We start from the raw sequence: 24,928 nt of genomic DNA, 5'->3' as shown, positions 1-24,928 counted from the left end.
CTTAAGAGGCTACGACTGGATTTCTTTTTCCATAATTCTAGTTCTTCTGTTTTTACAAAAGATGTTTTAAAATTTAAAACTTAATCCATTGCGATCTTTCTCAGACCAGAAATCTTTATCTTACATTTTCACTGCAACAGAAAAGCTGTGATAGGCTAGATCAGTACTGCCTAAGATAAAGTTAATATGAACCACATGTGTAATTTAAATTTTTCCAGTAACCACATTTAGAAAAGTAAAATTAAACAAGTGAAATAAATTTTTATAATATAAACCTAAAGGTTTAATCAGATTTACAGTCAGCTTTCTGTATCTATGCATTCTGCATCTACAGATTCAACCAATTGTGTATCAAAAATATTTGCTGGGGGAGGGGGCAGGGGGAAACTTCAGAAAGTTCCAAAAAGTAAAACTTAATTTGCTTCATGCTGGCAACTATTTACATAGCATTCACATTGTATTAGGTATTATAGGTTAACTTAGAAATGATTTAAAATACATGGGAAGATGTGCACTGCTTATATGCAAATACTGCAACATTTTATATAGGAGACTTTAGCATCCATGGATTCTGGCACCTGCAGGGGAGGGCTGGGGAGGACTGGAACCATCCCCTACAAATACTGATGAATCAGTTCAGTTCAATTCAGTTCAGTTGCTCAGTCGTGTCCGACTCTTTGCGACCCCAAGAATCACAGCACGCCAGGCCTCCCTGTCCATCACCAACTCCCGGAGTTCACTCAGACTCACATCCATCAAGTCGGTGATGCCATCCAGCCATCTCATCCTCTGTCGTCCCCTTCTCCTCCTGCCCCCAATCCCTCCCAGCATCAGAGTCTTTTCCAATGAGTCAACTCTTTACATGAGGTGGCCAAAGTACTGGAGTTTCAGCTTTAGCATCATTCCTTCCAAAGAAATCCCAGGGCTGATCTGCTTTAGAATGGACTGGTTGGATCTCCTTGCAGTCCAAGGGACTCTCAAGAGTCTTCTCCAACAACACAGTTCAAAAGCATCAATTCTTCGGTGCTCAGCTTTCTTCATAACGGTACTTAAATGTTTGTGGCAAGAAGTACATTATGTGTTTCAACAGGTATGTATTGTCTGGTTTTCCTGTTATGATTTATGTTTCAAATAAAAAACTTCATTATTTATTAATAGCTGAGCAAAACTTCTGGCATTAATAAAGATACAAAGAGGCATAAGTGGTATTCATGAATTAATTTAGCAGGATATCTTGGGATACTGTGCATGCACGCTAAGTCACTTCAGTTGTGTCCAACTCTTTGCGACCTCATGGGACTGCAGCCCGCCAGGTTCCTCTCTCCATGGGGATGCTCCAGGCAAGAATACTGGAGTGGGCTGCCATGCCCTTCTCCAGGGGATCTTACCGACCCAGGGAAAGAACATGGGTCTCCTGCATCTCTTGCATTGGTTGGCGGATTCTTTTCTTGCTGAGCCACTGGGGAAGCCCTAGGTTAGCAGATTAATATTCAGAAGACCTCCATACTACCCTGTTGTTCCTGTAGTATGGAGGTCTCTTGAAAGTGGCCTACTATAAACAGGAACACTCATTAAGTGAAATAATTTCTCAAGAGACTGCTCAACTTTAAAAAAATGAAGGAAAAATTCTTTACAAAGCAAGGATGCAGTAACAAAATTCAAAGCTCAAGTTAATTTTTTTGAAACAGAGTGTTTCAAATTTACTCTAAATTTAGTAATATTTGAATAAGTCTTGTCTATGATATAAGCATTTTAGCTGCTAAGAAAAATTAGTGATACATTTTATGTGAAGATTATAAATTTCCATATTTTATTCAATGGCTACCCTCCTAATACAACAGGATTTTATAATCAAAGAGATCTTAGAGAACATAAAGACTACGATTATGATGATTACTATTTAGATAACAAAACCAACGCCTATCAAAACTGATTTTCTTTCTATGGCTATCCGAACAGTGGTAGAACAGCCCTTTGAACCCAATCCTTACTCCTGGGGTAAGGAAGCAGATGTGTTATCAAGCAGTTAGCTGTAAGGAAAAAATGTTTCTACTGCTACAATACCTGTTTAACTTACTAACAATATTCAGTTACCACAAAACAAGCATTTACCTACCATATGGCAGGTGTACATGTACCACGTGTCATTTGTAATTCTCATCATCATTCTTTCTCTCTCTTTTTTAATAGTTAAGGAAACTGGAAATCAGAGTTTAAGCAATTTGCCGACGATCACACAGCTAGTAAATAAGACTCAAAACTAGCTTGACCATAAAAAAACACCCGAGCATCTTTCACATCACTAACCTTGGCCATGCAATAACCAGGAAAGAATGAAAATTAAAAAATAGTTGATTTCAACCTTCAACTCTTCCATTTCTACACTGATATCTAAAAAAGTCTTTTAAAAAGCAAAATCAAAACCAGTTATATGTAAGACTACCTTACATATAGACTTTATTTGGGATTCATTCTTTTCACTTTCTACATCTGATTTTGGACTCATTTGTGGGAGAAAAAAAAAAGCTGACCATCAGGATATTCTTTCCCTAGAACTCATAAAGAACAAAAAGACTTCACTCTAGGAGGATCTCTAAGCCTTAGGTCCTTGACTTTCACTTAAAGGTCATTAAATCAACCAATGGTGAGATTTTCTAAGGCAGTGATTCTCAAATATAGTCCCTGGATCTCCATCATCAGCTAGAATGGAGTGGGGAGATGTATGAGCATTCTGGGCATATTTTGCAACATAGGAATGCAGTATTCTCAGGAATGAAAAAGACAGAAAGACAGGGTACCTAAATAACTTAGGATTTTTTTAGGATTATCATTACCATTCATTTGTATATGTAGTCATTACTATTCTATTTCTTACCTCAAATTCTTTTCCATCAAGTTAATTCCTTTCTAATTCTTAACTACTGGATTCCATTCTGTGGCACCAAAAATCGAAGCAATTTTTTATTCAGAGTTTCCTATTATTTCACACTGTCTAGACTTTAATCCTCTGTCCACACAATTTTGTAAAAATGTACAACAGCTGTACTTTTCCTTTCTAGACGTAGGCTAGTTTCTATTTAACTGTCTTATGGATAAAAAAGGCAATTACTTTACCTTAAGCATCCCCCCAAATCTCCTGTTCTGGGGAGGATTAAACTAAGACAAGAAATTAGCAAATATCCAACAGCAGGGAACTTGGATCCAGGTCATTCATCACTTTGGGCATTTTGTACAGCTCTTTTGATAAAATTTTACAGAGTCTAAGCTAAGAATCTAAATTAAAAATCTGGTAAAACATTTTTATTTTGCACATGAAGCTTTGAGGTCCAAAGAGATTAGGTGAGTTGTCCTAAATTACAAACTGTATGGGATTAAAACTCAAGACCTCCTGACATCCTTTATAATTCTGGCAGTAATAGGAAAAATGGAAAGGAAGGAGTCCATGAGTTCCAAACGAGATCACATCCCAAATTTCAGAATTAGAGCTCTAAGCAAGAGACTACTCTGAACATACACCACGTAGCCAGCTTCACCCCCCAAACATCCAGATGCATGTGCACACACACATACACAAACACACGTGTAGGCACTGACAGGCATGCACACAAAAGCACACACACTCAGAGTGGTTCTTTGTAAGAATTACAAAGAAAACAGTTGACTTCAAATAGCAATTTGACTGTTATGAACCATAGCATACAAAGCTGCTGATAAAGACATATCCCTGCAAACGCTTCTATACTTTTGTTTTAAAATACATGTATAAAATGTAATTACATCAGTAAAAAGAAACAATTATGCTTTTAAATGCATATTTTTACTATTTGGAAATGCAATTTAGGATGAAAGTACAGATTGGAATTTAAATCTCTAGCAATAACACCATTTAATGTCAATATCTAAAATTTATCATCTATACCCACCTACTTTCCTCAAAGGTTTTAAAGCTCATAAGATCAATCAAACAAATGTAAAAAATAAAAACCATACACTGATGGTGGTATATGACTGGTAAAGATAAAAGCCTTACTACAGTTTATTGAGTATTAAATATTGAGCTTCTTATTAATAGGAGAAACTTTACAGATTATATAACTTTCCTTGCCTCATTTAAACAAACAATGCTATTTTGTTTGTAAGACTGTCTTTTTCCCCCAGGGTCTAAACTTTTAAAAGAATCTATCATTCTTTATACAAAAGGTCATAAGCTACCTGACAGACAAGAGCATCATTGCTTCACATGGCCGTTTCCCCTCTGTGACAAGAATCAAGGGAATAATGTTACTAATGAAAGCATTTTGATCCATTCTCTTTCTTTTCTTCTACTTCTTCAAAAAAGCTGAACAAAGTATTACAGCTCATTTAATTTAACCCACACCTTTATAAAGACTCTTTCTCTATTTTCTCTTTTCTTCCTGTGACCAGGATTCTTGGCGCTGCTCTAATATCCAAGATTATAAAAAGCCAATGAGTCCTGTTTTAAAGCAAAGACTGTGACCAAACAGAAAATATATTCAAAGGTTAAACATGAAGATCTGTTAACTCAAGATAGGAAATAATATTCTCTTTTTTAATTATATATCAGCTCTTGAAATAGTATGTTCATTTGGCTTATGAAAGTTCTGTGAGAAAACTCTACCTCTCTGCTGCAATTTCCAATCCAAGCATAAAGACCACTAACTTCATCTGTCATCATTTCTCCCCAAAGTATTCTACAGCTATTTTTAGTTTCCCACATCATCACACATTTATTCAACAAGTATTTATTAAGCACCAATATATGCCAGGCAGTGGGCTAGGCCCAAGGGATACACTGCTAGATGAGACAAACGTGGATCCTGCCGTTCAAAGCTTCAGTGGCCTTGCACAGGAGGCGGCTCATACAGAAAATGAATGACATATATAATAGCATTAACCATGTGCCAGGCACTGTTGTGAACAAACTCATGTTTTAATTGTCCTAATCCTCACAATAATCCTCAAAGATACTTTTTTGTATGAAGGGAAGTGAAGCAGAGAGATTAGGTAACTTGTCCAAGGTCATTACAAAGTCAGTAGTAATTTACATAATTAAAAGCCATAATAAGCTGTCTGAAAGGAGCTAAACAAAGACAATTAGTGGGGTGGGAGTGTATGGCTATCCTTCTGGGAACACTTCTGGGAACAGCTGCAGTTATTATAAGAGCAGCAGTTCTCACTGGTCTGTGTGACCATTTCAGAGCCAAAACTATTTTCATAATAATAAAGTATGATTTGCCTTTTTCATTGTGTTGACATTTATTCCAAAGATGTTAAAGCAATAATGACTAGAAGGCTGACAACACGTCAAGACAGCGGCACCAAACTACCAGTAGTCAATGAATGCTTCACTAACAGGCACTCCCAGTACAAAACAAAAAGCATTTCAGAATGTCCCAATAAAGCAGCAAAATTATCAATTTCTAAAAATCTCAACCCTTGAGTAAGTTTTTAATGTTCTGTGGGATGAAATGGGAAGCATGCATAAAGCATCCCTGATGCTTCCCTGATGGCTCAAATGGTACAGAGACTTGGGTTCAATCCCTGGGTCGGGAAGATCCCCTGGAGGAGAGAACGGCAACCCACTCCAGCATTCTTGCCTGGAAAATTTCGACAGAGGAGCCTGGTAGGCTACAGTCCATGGGGTTGCACAGAGTCAGACCCGATTGAGCAACTAAAACCTGCCTTTTCATTTTCAGTTTGCTGCACGTCAAACTATGTTTTCTCAAGAAAAAGCACTTATGCAACTGCTTGAGTTGCAAAGCTGAACACTTTTTTCTTGGAACATCATTTTTATTTGAAAGAAGAACAAACTGTGGTTATTAAGACTGATATATCTGGCAGACATGTTCTTAAAGATAAATAAAGTGAATCTGTTATTCCAAGGAAAACAACTGACAGCATTTGTTGTCAATGGTAAAAATTTACACTTTCAAGTGAAAATTAGAATTTTGGAAAATCTGAATCCAGCACCATAAACCTGACAGCTTCCCAATATTTAAATATTTCTCATGTGATTGGAGATATTAACAAATGTGATTTTTTGATATTGTATTATGAGGTGTGTCCACATTTGGAAGAATCTGGATAACCCAGCAAACCAATGTTTGCAAAGTGACCACACACAATGTTAAAATCATGCCTTGGTAAAAGATTCATTCAAAGGCTATAAAGACAGACCAATGTATTTTAAAGTGACGGTATATAAAAAGTTCACTGATAGATTCATACTCCACATTGTAACTAACCTTTAAGTAATTACCTTTTACTATCAAAGAATATCCACAATTATCTGAAATAGCTATTAAAATACTGCTCCCTTATCGAAGTACTTATCTCTGTGAGGTCAAATTTTCTTTCTATAACCAAAACCACATATCACAACTGTCTGAATGTAAAAGGGAATACAAGAGTCCAGCTATCTATTGAGACAGATTTTTTTTTAATGTAAAACAATGCTACTCATAATTTGCGGGGAAGTATAGTTATTTTAATTAATAATTATATTAACACACAATGGGTTTACTGTTGCTATTTTTTAAATATATACATTTTATTGAAGTATAGTTGACTTACAATGTTTCACATGCACAGCAAGATTATACATATACATATGTATATATAGTTATACACATACACAATTATCATCTTTGAAATTATTTCCATTATAGGTTATTACAAGATGTTGACTAGTTCCTTGTGCTATATACTGTTGCTACTTTTAACTCATATAATACTGGGTTGGCCAAAAGGTTCATTCGGGAAACACTGAATGAATCTTTTCAGTTCTGTTCAGTTCAGTTGCTCAGTCATGTCTGGCTCTTTCCGACCCCATAGACTGCAGCATGCCAGGCTTCCCTGTCCATCATCAACTCCTGGAGCTTGCTCAAACTCATGTCCATCAAGTCAGTAATGCCATCCAACCGTCTCATCTTCTGTTCTCCCTTTCTCCTCCTGCTTTCAATCTTTCTCACCATTAGGGTCTTCTCCAATGAGTTGGTTCTTTGCATTGGGTGGCCAAAATATTGGAGTTTCAGCTTCAACATCAGTCCTTCCAATGAATATTCGGGACTGATTTCCTGTAGGATTGACTAGTTTGATCTCCTTGCACTCCAAGGGCCTCTTAAGAGTCTTCACCAACACTACAGTTCAAAAGCATCAATTCTTTAGTGCTCAGCTTTCTTTATGGTCCAACTCTCACATCCATACATGACTACTGGAAAAACCATAGCTTTGACTAGATGGACCTTTGTTGGCAAAGGAATGTCTCTGCTTTTTAATATGCTGTCTAGGTTGGTCATAACTTTTCTTCTAAGGAGCAAGCATCTTTTAATTTCATGGCTGCAGTCACCATCTGCAGTGATTTTGGAGCCCCCCAAAATAGGCTCTGTTTCCATTGTTTTCCCATCTATTACCATACAGTGATGGGAACAGATGCCATATCTTAGTTTTCTGAATGTTGAATTTTAAGCCAACTTTTTTCACTCTCCCCTTTCACTTTCATCAAGAGGCTTTTTAGTTCTTCGCTTTCTGCCATAAGGGTGGTGTCATCTGCATATCTGAGGTTACTGATATTTTTCCTGGCAATCTTGATTCCAGCTTGATAAATCTTTTGGTCAACCCAATAATTATTTAGTTTTCTCAGTTTTAATTTCTAATACAGTAAATACCAGTAGATATAACCTGTATTTCTTTTTTTCATAAAAAGCTCTCTGAGGACCTTATAATTGTAGAATGTAAAGGAGTCCTGAGACCAAAAAGTTTAAGAATTATTGTTTTAATTTCTGAAAGGAGACCCATGTGGACTGGGCCATATAGAAAAAAAATCAGAAGAATGATAAGATATGACACTGGAGAGCTATCCAGAGATCAGATCACAGAGAGTTCATCAGTGATAAAGAGTCTGAATTAACTCAAAGTACAATTGAGGAATTTAAAACAGAATTATATGGTCATATTTATGTTTTTTAAAAGGCAGCTTTGTGTAATATGGAAGACAATGTGACTGAATTAGAGTTAGGGGATCTGAAATGGAAGAAAGTAGATAAATCTGTGGTGTATTTTTAAAAGTTAAAGTATTTTAAACCTCAAAATGAAGTTCTAAACAATACAAAAATGCTTTCAGTTTTCATTTTAACGTAAATAATTCAGTTGCTCTATGATCAAACTGGAGGTGGAGTAAAGAGAATGAACCTACCCAATATATTAGAAACATTACCAGTACATTAAATCCATACTCAGTACTCCAATACAGTGATGTTTAAAGTTACTTTCAGTCAGTTTCAACTTGTTCTTAAAATGGAACACCATGAAATAGTAACTCAGAAATCATATCTTTGTGACTGATTCAGTCATTCAATAATGTGGTGGGCACCATCTTAGACACAATGGATAGCAGACTTGTCCAGAGAGACACCATCCCAGCTCTCAGGAAACCTGTATTACAGAACGATTACTGGTAATCTTTGAGGATTCATGGTAGAACAAAATGAAGTTGTTTCAAATGATTTACTCATTCAAATAAACATTTGTAGAGTATATACAGTGTGCCAGGATCTGGAGAAAAAAAAATGATAAGACGTGGATTCTGCCCTTGAGGATTTTACATTTAATAGAATGAGATTAAAAATACATTTCCAATTATGATGTAAAGTGTTGTAAACACCTGTACAAAGGCATGTGTGATGTACCAATTCAAGAAGAAACAAAGGGAGTCAGAAAGAAGGGAATGCTGAATGGAGATCAGCTAATACACAGAGAAGGGAAAGGTCTGAGATATGAAAACCCCTAGCTGGTGAGCTATGGGGTCGCACAGAGTTGGACACGACTGAAGCAACTTAGGAGCAGCAGCAGGTGAGATACGGAGGCAAGCAGGTCGGAAAGGTTGATATTTAATGTGTGAGTTCCAAATTTCCAAAAATTGTCCCCTTTAAGGGGCCAATTCTGTAATCCACATATATAAGTCAATTTGATAACCACACTGAAAGGAATTATTTACTTTTCAATATGGTGTGGGAAGAACCATGGAGAGAAAAAACTACCAACCAATTTTCAGAAACCAAAATGGATTCACAAAGGGATACTGTTACCCTCAAAAGTCAGCTTTCACAAGCATTTGATAGTTCAGATAATTTCACCTACAACAAAATCTTGACCTTCAAGGAGCTTACTTGACAGAAGTAGAGAAATGTGGCAACCACTAGTTACAGCCCAATCTAACAAATCTTATAACAGCTTGAGTTTCAAGGTGTTAGTCATAAGGCTTGCTGGGTGAGGAAAGCCTTCAAAACAAATGGTGATGTAAGCGGTGTCTTGAAAGATGAGGGTGTTTGATCCTGTAGACAAAGGGGACAGAGAAGTTACTATACACAAAAGTCTATGCCAAAGTAGAGATGCCAAGAAAGAGCAAGCCTATTTAGAGAAAAGAAATTAGACCAGCTTTACTGAGGGACAAGCAGCTAACAAGGGGTGAGGAGAGAGAAGGACTGACAGACTGGGCACTGATCAATGTGCCAGAGTATGAATTTTAGCCAGTTAAGTGATAATGTGCCTGCTAAGTCACTTCAGGCATGTCCAACTCTGTGCAGCCCTATGGACAGTAGCCTGCCAGGTTCCTCTGTCCATGGGGTTCTCTAGGCAAGAATACTGGAGTGGGTTGCCATTTCCTACTCCAGGGGATCTTCCCAACCCAGGGATCAATCTCACATCTCTTATGTCTCCTGCATTTACAGGTGAGTTCTTTACCACTAGTGCCGCGTGGGAAGCCCAGTAAGTGATAAGGAGGTATACAAAGAGTGTGACAGAGTCAGAGCTGGCTTTTTTGATATGAACCTTAATATGAATCACTTTAGAATGAATTTTGGCAACAAAAGGATGATTTGGAGGGGTTAAGAAGTAATTAGGAAACCACGTTGCTGTGTTGTGCTTAGTTGCTGAGTCATGTCCAATTCTGCAACCCCATGCACTGTAGCCCACCAGGCTCCTCTGTCCATGGGATTCTCCAGGCAAGAATACTGGAGTGGGTTGCCATGCCCTCCTTCAGGGGATCTTCCCAACCCAGGGATTGAACCCAGGTCTTCCACATTGCAGGCGGATTTTTTATTGTCAGAGCCACCAGGGAAGCCCAGGAAACTATGTTGCTGCTGCTGCTGCTAAGTCACTTCAGTCGTGTCTGACTCTGTGTGACTCCATAGACAGCAGCCCACCAGGCGCCCCCATCCCTGGGATTCTCCAAGCAAGAATACTGGAGTGGGTTGCCATTTCCTTCTCCAATGCATGAAAGTAAAAAGTGAAAATGAAGTTGCTCAGTCGTGTCTGATTCAGCAACCCCATGGACTGCAGCCTACTAGGCTCCTCCACTCATGGGATTTTCCAGGCAAGAGTACTGGAGTGGGGTGCCATTGCCTTCTCCGGAAACTATGTTAGGAATATGCAAAAAAGGATAAAGTCGCCTAAATCCAACCCATTCTCTTTCCTGCCAGTCCTGCTCCGTCTTCTGGATTCCTTACTTCAGTGAATGGTATCAGTCTTCTATGGTTGTCATAATAAATTACCACAAACTAGGTGGCTTCAAAGAACAAAACTATTTTCTCACAGCTTAGGATGCAGGAGCCTGGAATCCAGGTACTGGCAGGGCTCACGACTTCCGGAGACCCTGAAAGAAAAACTATCTCATGCCAGTCTCCTAATGCCATGGCTGTTTGACTTGTATGCCTGTCCCTCTCTAATCTCTGACTCCATCCTCACATAGCCTTCTTCTCTGAGTCTCTGTGCATCCTCTGAGGATAATCTGTCACAATCTGCTATGACCTTATCTCTATCCTTACATTAATTACATTTGCAAAGACCCTATTTCCAAATAAGGTCACATTCTGAGGCTCTGTGCATAGACATGAATTTGGGGGGAAGCACCATTCAAGCCACTGCAGGTATCAACCAATACATTTCCCAAACAGAAATGGGATGTCACCCATAATCCTTTCCATCTACATGATTATCAAATATGGGTTATACTCCTTTAAAGATTATCTCCTCTTCTTCATCCCCAGTACCATTTTCATTTCAGTAACACTCTTGCGTGTATAGCAAACTTCCTGCTATGGCACTGAATGAATGCAATTATTACTCTCATTTCTATGTTTGTATACCTGGAGAAAGTCATACAACAGGGCAGACTGGTTGTACCATGAATCTATGGTAACTCTAAATTACCTCAGCACTGCCTGGCAGTCCTTCTATCTGACTGGCCAACTTGCTGTCACACTCATTCATTACTATTTCAGATTTTGTTCACTCTCCTTGGGCTTTTACTTTCAACCATTTCCAGTTGTCGTCCCAGGCTGCTATTGTATACAGAATAAAGCCACCATCACACAAAACACTCCCTCCTGCTTCTGTGCTCATCATCTCTTCTTTCCCTTTAAGTGTAACAGCTGTCTTTGCAATATGACGTCAGTCTCTCGACCTGTATTCTGACCCTCATCTTCATTCAGAAAGCTTACTGCTACTGATAATCCCCCTCTTTTCCCTAGAATATCCAGATTTTCCCTCAGCTAGATGCTGCTCATTGGCTTGCAAACACGTTTAACTTTATTTTTCCATTAAAAAAAGTGAAAACAGTACGTCCCCTGAACTCCGCCATCCAGCCACACTCAACTGTTTCTGGTTGCTTTTCTCTCTACCTCCTTTCCCAACCAGAGATAAATGTGTTTTTGGAGAGACTGGTTTTTCGTATTCTGTAGTCCTGGGCCCCTTACTTAATCCCTGTAAAACGGGAATAATAAACCTACGCCACATGACTTGTGAGAAATAGGTGAATCAATATACATAGAAGACGTAGGACAGAGCTGGGCCCATAGTAACTGACCAACAGTTAGCAATATAGTCATTGCTGATAATATCTCATATCCTTCCATTTATCCAGCCAACTAACATTGTGGAATCATCCTGAATTCCCTCATCCCTCTATTCCAACCCATCCCTGCTGCTGCTGCTAAGTCGCTTCAGTCGTGTCCGACTCTGTGCAACCCCATAGACGGCAGCCCACCAGGCTCCCCCGTCCCTGGGATTCTCCAGGCAAGAACACTGGAGTGGGTTGCCATTTCCTTCTCCAATGCATGAAAGTGAAAAGTCAAAGTGAAGTCGCTCAGTCGTGTCCAACTCTTAGCGACCCCATGGACTGCAGCCTACCAGGCTCCTCCGTCCATGGGATTTTCCAGGCAAGAGTACTGGAGTGGGGTGCCATTGCCATCCCTCTATTCCAACACATCCCTAGGCTCTGTTTATTTTCACTTCTCAAATCTCTCTTGTTCTGAACACTTTCCTCTGTCTCTGCTATCCTACTCCCATCATCTCACATGGATCAGAATTAAGAGTCCCCAGTGGTTTTCTGCATTTATTCATTTTATTTCCACAAACTCTCTCCTTATCACAGCCAGACTGAACTATTCTAATTTCCTATCTGAGATTCCTAATCTCCTGAGATTACCACCTAATTTAAAATATTTCCCATTGTTATGATAAAGCCCTCAAATCTACTACATGGTCTAGAAAATCATAAAGATGTAGTCCCTATGTACTTGTGCAAACTTCTTTTGCCCTCTGCTTATAACACTTATCAACTCTCAGTTCTTCAAATGCATTAGCACTCACCTATCACCGCTGCTTTCCATTTCCTGCTCTCTCTACTGGAATGTTGAATGATACTCCTCTTTCTCTTGGCCTAATTAATTCTTACTCATCCTTTATGTTTTACCCAAATGGTCACTTCCTCAAAAGAAGCCTTCCTTGATCTCCCAGAACAGTTCTCATTACTCTATGTTCCTCAAAGTTGGAATTTCACATTTATATAATAATTATTTCAACAAATTCCCCCAATAGAATCCAAGTTTCATAACAGTGACGACTATATCTATTTTTGCTCTCCCTTGTATACCAAGTGCCCAACACAGCACATGGCACATAGCACTCAATAAGTATATATTGGATCAATATTAAACTTCAAGTTCAATGCTGCAAACAGTCCCACTGCTTGTTTAAAAACAAAATACTTCTGCACTAGTCTAGAATGCTGCCCAGTTTATCCAAGTATGGAACATGGCACTAGAAACTAAATATGAATGGCCTTGGGCAAAGGGAAATCAATGTAGTAATTACTGAAAAGAGCAGGGATGGGGAACTCCCTGGTGGTCCAGTGGTTAGGATTTGGTGTTCTCACTGCCAGGGGCCTGGGTTTGATCCCTGGTCAGGGAACCAATATCCCTTGTAGACAAAAACAAACCAAAAAAAAAGAGCAAGGATGGACAAGTGAGAATGGGGGCAATATTTTTTGGTGGGGGGAAAGTTGGTTACTATTTTTGAAACCTACCATGTTATGGCACTACAATTGTTCATGAGCAGTTAAAAGCCAATGTTAAATAAACTACAATGAAACTGATGCACTTAAAAACAAAAGAACAAAAACAGAATAGCTTTAAAGCAGTAAAAGGACAGTATATCATTTCATTTTCAATGAAGCTCTAGATGGCTCTGGACAGTAAATCACTTTAAAAATGATACTGACTCAGCAACTGCTGAGGGAAAGGAGGATGTGAGAGAAGATGTGCTGTGTAGCTGTTATTTTAAAGAAGGGGTGAACAGGCAGAAAACCCTGTTTCAAGGCAGAGAGGTGAGTTTTCATAAAGCACAGGATGTTGCCTGGAGTAGAACAAAGGTTCTACTCCAACACCTCCTCCTGCTGCTACTATTACCACTACTACTGTCCCAACCAGTACCTGTGACTCCAGCACAGCTGTTCTCAAGTGGCTCACCATAGGAGGGATTCTCAAGCAGGTGGGAAGTATGAGAGAGACGTGAGTGATTAAAAATGGCACTACCTCAAAATATTCTGAATTCTTTGCCCTCCCCTTCCCCTCTCTCCAAATACAACTTATGGAAAAAAGCGGTCATATAGATGCAATTTATATATTTCTTTTAAGTGCAACCTCTGATTTTTTTTTTGTAGCAGAACCGTTTTCCTAACTACTATATTAATATTAAATTAACTACCTAAAGACAATAACTTAGCAGAAGGGCAATTTAATCCAGGTTTATCTAAAATCTAAGATTTAATCTAATCAATTTAAATCTAAGTTACTCTTGGAGGTATCTGTTTCTTGATTATAAAAATATTTCATTACAGTAATATGCTTTAAGTATTAATTTCTAAAACCACCGAACTTTGGTGTACGTCTGGTGCACTATATCAGACCTTAAGTGACCTCAAATATTATGTCTTAATGTCCATATCCTTAAAGCAATAAAATGAATTTAATTCACTTACTAAAAAATAAAACAGGGCAAGAAAGTGTGAAATCTTTGCTAAAATTTTAAGATCTCAAAAGATTGCTAAAGGTACACAGGGCAACCTCTGAAATTCTGCAGATGATACAATGGCAGATCTACTTTGAAAGGCACTGCTGACAATGACTCTCCTCAGCAACACACAACTAATTCCATGAAAACTGTAGAAACTGTTAAACAGAGAAACAAGAACCTTACAAAGAAGTCAACTGTAACTGAAAAAACACACAAACAACCCCTATTTTCTAAAATCTTCAAATTAAAAGCTTCAAGGATGGTAAAAAAAAAAACATGCTCACATTGTGATGGGCTAGCATTTCTTGTTTTGAGAAATAAAGCCACCTTCTAAGCCAGGACACAGAATCAGAATACATAATTATGATTTTTGAAAAAGAAAATGCGTAATTTAATATAACTCTAAATACTCATTTAAAATATTTAAAGATGAAAAAACTGAGCATCACCTGCTCACAGAACAATCATTTCTCCAAAATTAGATTTTTAAAATCTGACATCAAAACATCAAAGTTTCTGTAAGTCACTTAAAAAATGAATTAGATTTTGTTTCATTTTTAAAAAACCTGTTTATTCTTAGTGTGTGTGTGTATACTCACTCAGTTGTGTCCAGCTTTTTGCGACCCTATGGACTGTAGCCTGCCAGGCTCTTCTGTCCTCAGTAAAAACTCTCAGTTTTATAGGATGAATAGCAAAAGCTACTAAAGACCATCAAATGCAATGTCACTACCTGAATAAATAATCATCTTCTAGAAACTACAGCTGAATCAAGAAATCAAGAGACATTTTCACAGATGTAGATGAATAAATGATTAGCTTTATGTCAACACTTCCAACCCTTTCAAAAAGGATAAAAGAAATTAACAGTTCTTTCAATGAAGAAGAGTCACAAAATCTCCCATATACAATTCTATGCTCATCAAAGATAAATTATACTACCTTTTTCATGACGGACAGGAAACAGAAAGAATGCTAACTAACTACTAAGCAAGGAGAGAATGCATTTCTGATATTCATATTGATCTGGATCCAGTGGGCACTCTCAATCATCACAACTGATAGTAATGATTTCTTAGGAAATCTAATGTCAAAGAGCTTTGCATATCATTTATTATCCTATTTTTATCCACTTTAAAATGAAAGACCCATTCTCTTATTTACATTATATAATTAAAAAATGCTCTTTATATAATAATGTTAATCTATCATGATTTCTAAATATCGTAAAAATGTGCTAATTTTCTGCAAAACATGGTAGGTTTTTTGGGAACTACTACTACTGCACTCACACCCACAACCAAGATGAGAGACTTAAGCAAATGATCGCTCTTCACATACTTTCAAAAATAAATCCAGACTTTGGGAAATGTAGTAAAGTACAGACACAACCTCAATATTAGAAGTCATCTGAATAACTGTAGGGCGCTCTGGAGGTATCTGCCTGTAATTTAAGGACTAACTGTAAACTGAGACAGACATTGATCCTATCTTGTTTTTCCCTTTTCCTAAGAGCTTTGATCAAACTCCCCTAAATAGTTCATGCAGGCAAGTAATAGCGCTGTCTGTGTGCAACAATGAAAACTGACCTGAAACAGTCCAAAATAATCAGGACTGGTGATATACAAACCTGCAATGTGAAAGTAGATCTAAAAACTCAAATGTTAAAAGGTGAGCTAAAATATTTTTATGACAGAGCACCTTTGAGCTTGTGTTAAGTCTTAGGCTTCTTAACGAAAAGGCACAAGTAGACAGGTGTAATTAGTTCCTGTTTCCTCCTCATAAAGATACCAGGAAGGTGGCTTTCAGGGCCCCAGGAGACCTACATGTCAACCTACTCACCTATTCCTGCTCTCACCTCACGTCACTCTTTTCCTTCACACACACTCACTCTCTCGTCACATATGAAGCCCAGGTGCCCCAGTTGGCAGTTTTCACCGGTGCGTTAAATGAAGTCTGATGGCTGGAGCTGAATGCCACCGCCTCCAGGGCTCAAGGCTCACCTCTAGCTTGTGGTTGATTTGGGACACAGTCTGGGCTTTGTGGCAAAGCTGCGCAAAGCAGGAGCTCAGGCTGGTCATCTTCTGTCTCCCCTCATAAGTGATGTCCGCCTGGTCCGGATCAATCTCGCCCAGGAGCAGATCCACATCCACGAAGGCCTTGTCGAACTCCTTCTCCAGCACCTCCAGCCACCGGAACATAGATACTCCGCCAGGGGAGACCCCCACGGCGCAAGAGGCTCCCCCTGAGCCCCCTCCGGCCCCTGCCGGGCATGGACCGCCCGCCGACATGGCGCCGTCTAGGGCCTCCCCCGACTGCTGCTGACCCCGTCGTCCACCCCGCGAGAGGAACTGCTGGGACTGCGGGAAGCCCCGCGCACGCACGCTCCGTCCGTCCCCTCTCTTCCCCTCGCGTGGCTAACGCCGGCAACGAAGCCCCAGAGGGGCAAGAGCAGCAGAGCAGAGGCGGCAGCGGTGGCACACGGAAGACGCGGGCCGTCCCACCTCTCGGCCCGCCCCCGCCGCGCATGCGTAGAAAAGACCTAAGCAGACGCAGCCCGGAGGGACGAAATAGGCGGGGCTAGGGTGCGACCTTGGCCTATGAAAAGCCTCCGTTTGAGACCTGCCTGTCAACGGCCATATTGAGAACTGGCATACTCCAGCTTGAATCCCCGAGGCATGGAGACGCATGGTGTGGGGTTCCAAGTTGGAAAGGCCCGGAGAAGAGAAGGTGTCCACGTCGCAGAGGGGAACAGCTTCCACCCCTTTGACTTAATAGTGGGCAGGAACCGTTCTAAAGTAGTCCGACAAAGTTGCCGCGGTAACATTCTGTGGCAGGGAAGAGTGAGAAAGGGCCGTGTGAGCATGCGCAGTGGCCACGTTTTACCTTTTGCAGTCCAATTCCTGTTACGGGTGATATGGGTGGGGTGGGTGGACACACTAGCCCAAGCCTTAAATTCCGGACGGAAACTGCCTAGAACTGCTAGTTGAAGGACAGCGGCTCACCAGGTGTTGCTTAATTAAGAGGAGTCCTTTCCTCTTGTGATTAAAAGTCAGGCAGCCTTGGATTCAAGTTTTAAGTCCTATCCCCTATTCCCTGTACCATCTTTGTTGTATTTTTTAACCTCAAAGCCTCAGTTTCCAAATTTTATTTCGCTCAGTAATAAGGTAAAATGCTTAGCTTCAGTGCTTGGCACTTGATATTCCTTATTATCACACCACAGGTTATACATTTCCAAAGCAACTACCTAAAAAGATGTTATTAAAAAAAAAACTTGGATAGTGTTCGTACACGTGACATTGCAGTGAAACAAAATTATGAAGATTTACATATTCATAGGCAGATTGACGAAGGCAATGGCACCCCACTCCAGTACTCTTGCCTGGAAAATCCCATGGACGGAGGAGCCTGGTAGGCTGCAGACCATGGGGTCGCTAGGAGTCGGACACGACTGAGCGACTTCACTTTGACTTTTCACTTTCATGCATTGGAGAAGGAAATGGCAACCCACTCCAGTGTTCTTGCCTGGAGAATCCCAGGGACGGGGGAGCCTGGTGGGCTGCCGTCTCTGGGGTCTCACAGAGTCGGACACGACTGAAGTGACTTAGCAGCAGCAGCAGGCAGATTGAATGCAGAGCCTTGTTGAGGCATCAGGGACACAAAAATGAATGAGACGTGACCCTCCCATTAGCAGAGCACATAGCTACAACTTTAATGTGAATTTTGGGAGTGTTGAGCAGCTGTTCTTCACCATTCCACTTACTCACTCTCAACCCCCTTCCAGCCCAGTCTTGAAAAGGAAGGCGAAAGTAGTCTGATACGGTAGGCTGGTGAGAACTGTCTCTCATACAAGATATTGCCTAAGGGAATATTTCACTGGCTAACTACAGACTCTCCCAGTTAATCTCCATCAAAATCTGCGCTGCGGGTCCCTCACTAATGCCAGTGAGGAATAAAAAATCATAGCTTTAGTTTGCCATCTGGGTCAGGGCAGACTGTTCAACATATCAGTCAATAAAGTTTTTTGGCTTCAACAAACTTGGCTAAGCAAAACTACTCAGATCCTTTCCTTGAGCTTAACTAGGCACATTCACACAGGTTTTACCCAGAAATAATATGAAACTAAGATTTGCATTTCCCACCCTCCAATCTCTGCTCCCAAATTAACTTAATTTTTATCTGCAAAATTTGCAAGAACATCATTACTACAGCCACCAAGTTCCCAGCCACTTTCCCTATTCATAGTACAGTTAGCAATCCCATTTCCAGGAATTTAATGTTAAGTTGGAGTTGAGGGGCCACGTACACATGAAATCACAATAATAGATTTTAGTTATTGAATACATACTATGTGTTAAGCATTTTGTTATTTGTTTTGCTTCTTTGACTCTCACGAAATCCTGGGAGTTAGCTGTTCTCAGTTTTTTATAAATGAGTCACAGAGAATTTAAGTATCTTGGTATATACCTAAAAATCCACTGAGGTGAGATTTCAATCGAGATGTCTTTTTCTCCAAAGTCTTAGCTGTTAATCATGGGGTATAGAAGGATGCAGAAATCCATCTCTTCATGTATAAGTTAATAAGTTGGCAAATCAATCCCAAAGCTTCTTAAAAAAAATTCCTTCCCAGTTATAAGCCATATACAAACATTAATATATAAGAACTATTCCCCAAAATTAAGTGTAATACTCATTTTCTATTGCTTTTTGTTGTTGTTGTTCAGTCACTAAGTCATGTCTGACTCTCTTATGACCCCATGGACTGTAGCCCATCAGGCTCCTCTGTCCCTGGAATTTCCCAGGAAAAAATATGGAGTAGATTGCTATTTCCTTCTCCAGGGGATCTTCCCAACCCAGGAATTGAATCCGTGTCTCCTGCATTGTCAGGCAGATTCTTTACCACTGCATCACCTGGGAAGCCCATTCTATTGCTTACCACTTTCTTTAGTTTATATAAACTACACCTGAAAATAAATTTAAAAAAATTTAGCTTCATATTGTATGGGTACAACCAAAATGAATTTTAAGTATTAATATGTATCCAGTGCTCTGATCCTTGGTGAATACCTCCATTTTCAGGACTGAAGAACCCGACTCCACTTCTGTGTACAGTTTTTACAACCACTCCAACAAGTCACACCCTTGTGACTCAGAACACTGTCATCTCATATTGTCCCTTCTCATTACGATGCTGTGTAGCAGCTTCCTCATCCCTATGTGCTGCTCCTTGGTGCTACGTGACTATTTCAAATGTTCATGAGCACCCTTTTGGTAGACGTTATCTTTTGCCCACCTTGATTGGGGTTCTGCACTTTGGCAAGTCAAAGCCGACCACGGACGTGAAAGGCCTGGTTTGATGTTCTAGTGCTGCCATCTGTTGTCAGTGTGCTCCATCTACATGCGTTGCTTTGTGTTGGTCTTTGGAATTGTATAGAATCTCAGTATTTGTGGGACTGAATTTCCTGGGATAATAAAATCTTCATACTTCTATTTGCAATTGCATTGGCAGAAAGTTCTAAAAACTGTTTCATGAATCATGTTTATGTTATAAAAAAATTTCTTATATAACTTAAATGTGACAATCTTGTTTTAAGAACTTATCCCTACAGAGTTTTACCATAAGGTGTTACTAAGAATACAGTGGGGGACTGAAGAAACTGGGAAAAAAGGGAAGACGTTAAAGATTTCTTTGGTGGGTAATGGTAATTAGCTGTACGGTTAGTATAGATTTCAACAGGCAGATTCTTTAGCATTTGAGCCACCAGGGAAGCCCAAACGTTAATTAGCACATCATTAATTGCAAAGGCACTGTAGTTGAATGGACTTAGAAACCTACCTTGAACTGTAGAGGGAGACTACCATTTATTGAATGCTTCTGTGTGCCAGGCCCTGTACTAAGCTTCACATGTTTCAGTTATTCTTCAGTAATCCTACCAGGAAAAGAAAAAGGTATTAAGCACCATTGGTCACTGGAAACAGTTGTATAATGAATAAGGGGGAAAACCCACTAGCATTTTACTTGAGCAGTGGGAGGAAAGTACATACATACTCATATGTACTATTTATATTTGTACATATTTACTAATAATCTGAAACTCTCTGATACACATGCCGAAGAAGTTTGGGCATTCCAAAGTGACTTATTAACCTCATCCTCCTGGTTATTTCTCTTTCATACACAAATGGAACAACTGTTTGCCCTCTTGTTTTTAAAACTTGAGAATTTTGGTGTAGTGATGTAGGATTAGCTCAGAAACCTCTCCCAAGAAGAACCTTCTTTTTTTTTTTTTCATGTGGGGCTGTGGACGTGTTCCCTGTCTAGTTTCCTGCAAATACCTGTTACAGCATTTACCATACATTTTTTGGCAACAGTAATGGTATCTTGCTTATTTTTGAATCCCAGATCCTAACACAGGGCCTTGAACCTAGTAGGAATGCTGAAAATATGTGTGATCAGTTCAAAAATTGAGACGTTACAATAGTCTACTTAGAAAATTCTAAAGACAGTCACTTTTTAAGACATACCTTTAACACCTGCTAGAGAGTAAAACTAAATATATTTTCATATTAGCTCAACAGTTAGGAATATCTATAAAATATATGTTCCTTTAAAATCCAAGGAATATTTTTCCCAAGCTAAAGAGAAAAGTTCATTTAACAGTGATGGATGATTTCACTAATAAACCCAGCACAATTTAGGCTTCAAGAATTATTTTACTTACTCTATAGTTTAAATTTATAAGATACTAATTTTGCATTGTGTACCCAAATCTAAAACAAAACAGCAAAAAGTAATTTTAAAAATTCCTATTATTTTTAATGTTGTCGTACTACCCAAAACAACCTAAAGATTTAATGTGATCCCTATGAAATTACCCATGACATTTTTCACATAACTAGAACAAATAATTTGATAATTTATGTGGAACCATGAAAGCCCCATTATTGCCAAAGCAATCCTGAGGAAAAAGAACAAAGCAGGAGGCACAATCCTCCCAGATGTCAGACAATACTACAAAGCTACAGTAATCAAAACAGCATGGTATCTGCACAAAAGCAGAAATATGGATCAATGGAACAGAATAGAGAACCCAGAAATAAACCCACATACCTATGGTAAATTAATCTTCAACAAAGGAGGGAAAAATACACAAGAGGGAAAAGACAGTCTCTTCAGCAAGTGGTGTTGGGAAAGTTGCACAGCCAGATGCAAATCAATGGAATTAGAACATACCCTCACACCACACACAAAAATAAACTCAAAATGGCTTAAATACTTAAATAAAAGACTTGACCCCATAAAACTCCCAGAATAGAACATAAGGAAAACATTCTCTGACATAAATTTTAGCAATGTTTTCTTGGGTCAGTCTCCTAAGGGGCAATAGAAATAAAAGAAAATGTAAAGAAAAAAAAAAAAAAAACAATGGGACTGAATCAAACTTAGAAGCTTTTGCACAGCAAAAGAAACGGTTAAGTGAAACAAAACAACTGACAGACTGGGAGAAACTACTTGCAAATGATGCAAATGACAAGGGATTAATTTTCAAAATTCGCAAATAGCTCATACAATTCAATAACAAAAAAAACAGTTCAATCAAAAAATGACTCAGTTCAGTTCATTCAGTCGTGTCCGACACTTTGCGACCCCATGGACTGCCGCACACCAGGCTTCCCTGTCCATCACCACCTCCCGAAAGCTTGCTCAAACTCATGTCCACCAAGTTGGTGATGCCATCCAACCTAAATAGATGCCATCTATTTAGACTGGAAGATCTAAATAGACATTTCTCCAAAGAAGACATACAGATAGCAATAGGCACATGAAAAGATGCTCATCATTGCTAATTAATAGAGTAATGTAAATCAAAGCTACAATCAGGTACCACCTCATGTGAATCAGAATGGCCATCATTAAAAAGTCTATAATAATAAATGATGGAGAGGGTGTGGAGAAAAGGCAACCCACTTACATTGTTGGTGGAAATGTAAATTGGTGCAGCTACTATGCAAACAGTATGGAGGCCTCTTAAAAAACTAAAAATAGAGTTGCCATATGACCAGCAATCCCACTCCTGGGCATATAGCCAGACAAAACTATTACTTGAAAAGATACATGTACCCTTATTTTCATAGCAGCTCTATTTATAATAGTCAAGGCATGGAAATAACCTAAATGTCCATCTACAGATAAATGAATAAAGCAGATGTGATACATCTCCAAATTTGATATATGTAATACATATATCATATATATATATATATATATACACATACATACACACATACATACACACACACACACATACGTGGCTTCCCAGGTGGCACTAGTGGTAAAGAACCTGCCTGCCAATGCCGGTGCAGGAGATGTGAAAGACACAGTTTCAATCACTGGGTCAAGAACATCCCTTGGAGAAGGAAATGGCAACCAACTCCAGTATTCTTGCCTGGAAAATCCTGTAGACAAAGAAGCCTGGTGGGCTACAGTCCATAGAGTTGCAAAGAGTCAGACATGAATGAAGCAACTCAGCACACATGCATGTACAGATACATACGATGGAATACTACTTCTCCCTAAAAAGAATGAAGTAGTGCCACTTATAGCAACATGGACGGACCTAGAGATTATCATATTAAGTGAAGTAAGTCAGAGAAAGATAAATATCATATATCACTTACATGTGGAATCTAAAAATAAATGATACAAATGAACATACCTAGGAAAGAGAAGCAGACCTACAGACACAGAGAGCAGACCTGTAGTTGCCAAGGGCAAAGGGAAATGGAGGAGGGAAAGACTGGGAGTCTGGGATTAGCAGATGCAAACTATTATTTATAGGATGAATAAATAACAAGCTCTTACTGTAGAGCACAGGGAATTATGTTTAATATCCTATGCTAAGCCATAATGGAAAAGGATATGAAAAAGAATATATGTAGGTATAACTGAATCACTTTGTTGTACAGCAGAAATTAACACAACATTGTAAATAAACTATATTTCAATAAAGTTTACAAAAATCCATATTACTATATTTCTATTCCCTTACATACTCAAGACTCGCTATAATTGCTTTCCCACTGTTACCTGATCTACATTCTTCATTTACCCTCTCCCACAGCTCCAGGTTTGGGTGAGCACTATCTAAAACCGCCATTTATCAACAATGCTATCAGAGTTTACTAATCATTGATTCTTCCTCATTCATCCACTGGCAAGTTACTGTTTACATCTCAGATGGTCAGACTTCGCAGATCAGACAGACTACCCCCTCATCAGCCTGTCCTTTATATTTCTTTTGGATTCGTTCCAAAAGGGACCCAAAACAACTGGATTCTGAACACCATTTAACGTTAATTATCTTTTTTATAATGTATATTTAAAAGTACAAACTTTTAAAAAAATGATCTCATTAGAATTTTTATAGCCTTCTAAATGAACAAGTCAAAAAGGTATAGTAAACAGTTACGCAAAAAGCCATGTCACAACCATTGTTAAAAGTATAATTTCTATGACCCTCAGGTGGTTGCAACTCACTCAAAACTCTTTTGACTTTTGTGGTCATGATGAGCAAAAATGAAGGTGGAAAGACTTCTAGTGTGGACATTTGTCACTAAAAAATGGGGGGCTGTCCATATTTGAACCCCAGGACTTCCCTGGTGGCTCAGATGGTAAAGAATCTGCTTACAATGCAGATCAAACCCAGGTTTGATGCCTGGGTTGGGAAGATCCCCTGGGAGAAGGGAATGGCAACCCACTCCAGTATTTTTGCCTGGAGAATTCTATGGATGGAGGAGCCTGGTGGGCTACAATCCATGCGGTCACGAAGAGTCAGACACGACTGAGTGACTAACACTTTCCTTTGGTTAGGGAATTGTCTCCTTATGTGACTAGAATACTGGAAATTTAGTCCTCCTTCCATAATGAACTGAAAACATCAGATAACACTTTCCCAGCTCTGTGACAGCTAGAGCATAGGCATATGACCCAGGTTCACCTAACCGAAAAATCATCCACCTGAAATTTTTAACATGCAGATTGTGAGGCAGGGATGGACAGAATTCTTGCTGATAGGGAGGATAAGGTGAGGGTAGCAGCATCCTTTTGCAGTAGCCACAGTGTCAGCAAGCATATCCAATTTCCTGTTCAGTGGTGGAAGCAAGGGCATCTATGTTGTGTGGACACCACACTGAAGTGTGTGATTCTGGCTGAATACATGCATGCATGCGAAGTCGTTTCAGTTGTATCTGACTTTTGCGACCCAGTGCCATGCCCTCCTCCAAGGGATCTTCCTGATCCAGGATTCCAGGGATTGAACTTGGGTCTCTTGCATCTCCTGCTTTGGCAGGCGGGTTCTTTACCACTAATACTACCTGGGAAGCCCTCTGGGTATGTAGCCTTCCTTTATTCTTGTCCACTTTAAAATCTGGTTCTCCAGGTTTTCCTACAGTTCTGTGTGCTACACAACTTCCTTTCAATAATTCCTTTTCTTCTTAAATTGGTCAGAATTTGTTTCCATTACTTGCAACTAATAACCTAAAGAGATATAATTATTTC

General features: G+C 39.2%; 1 protein-coding gene across 2 annotated transcripts in view; it reads right to left on the bottom strand.

The window, feature by feature from the left end:
- The window catches only part of GOPC (golgi associated PDZ and coiled-coil motif containing), a 39,934-nt gene extending 23,054 nt beyond the window's left edge, over positions 1 to 16,880 (bottom strand). For both annotated transcript variants that reach the window (XM_005900056.3, XM_005900057.3), the window contains exon 1: positions 16,374 to 16,880. In XM_005900056.3, coding sequence (XP_005900118.1) covers positions 16,374 to 16,661 — 288 coding nt within the window. In that variant the 5' untranslated portion in view covers positions 16,662 to 16,880. The remainder of the gene's footprint in view (positions 1 to 16,373) is intronic.
- Positions 16,881 to 24,928: the final 8,048 nt, after the last annotated feature.

Source organism: Bos mutus, chromosome 9, assembly GCF_027580195.1.
Source record: "Bos mutus isolate GX-2022 chromosome 9, NWIPB_WYAK_1.1, whole genome shotgun sequence".
In the NCBI taxonomy this organism is placed as follows: Eukaryota; Metazoa; Chordata; class Mammalia; order Artiodactyla; family Bovidae; genus Bos; species Bos mutus.
This window is presented reverse-complemented; position numbering and strand designations above follow the sequence as displayed.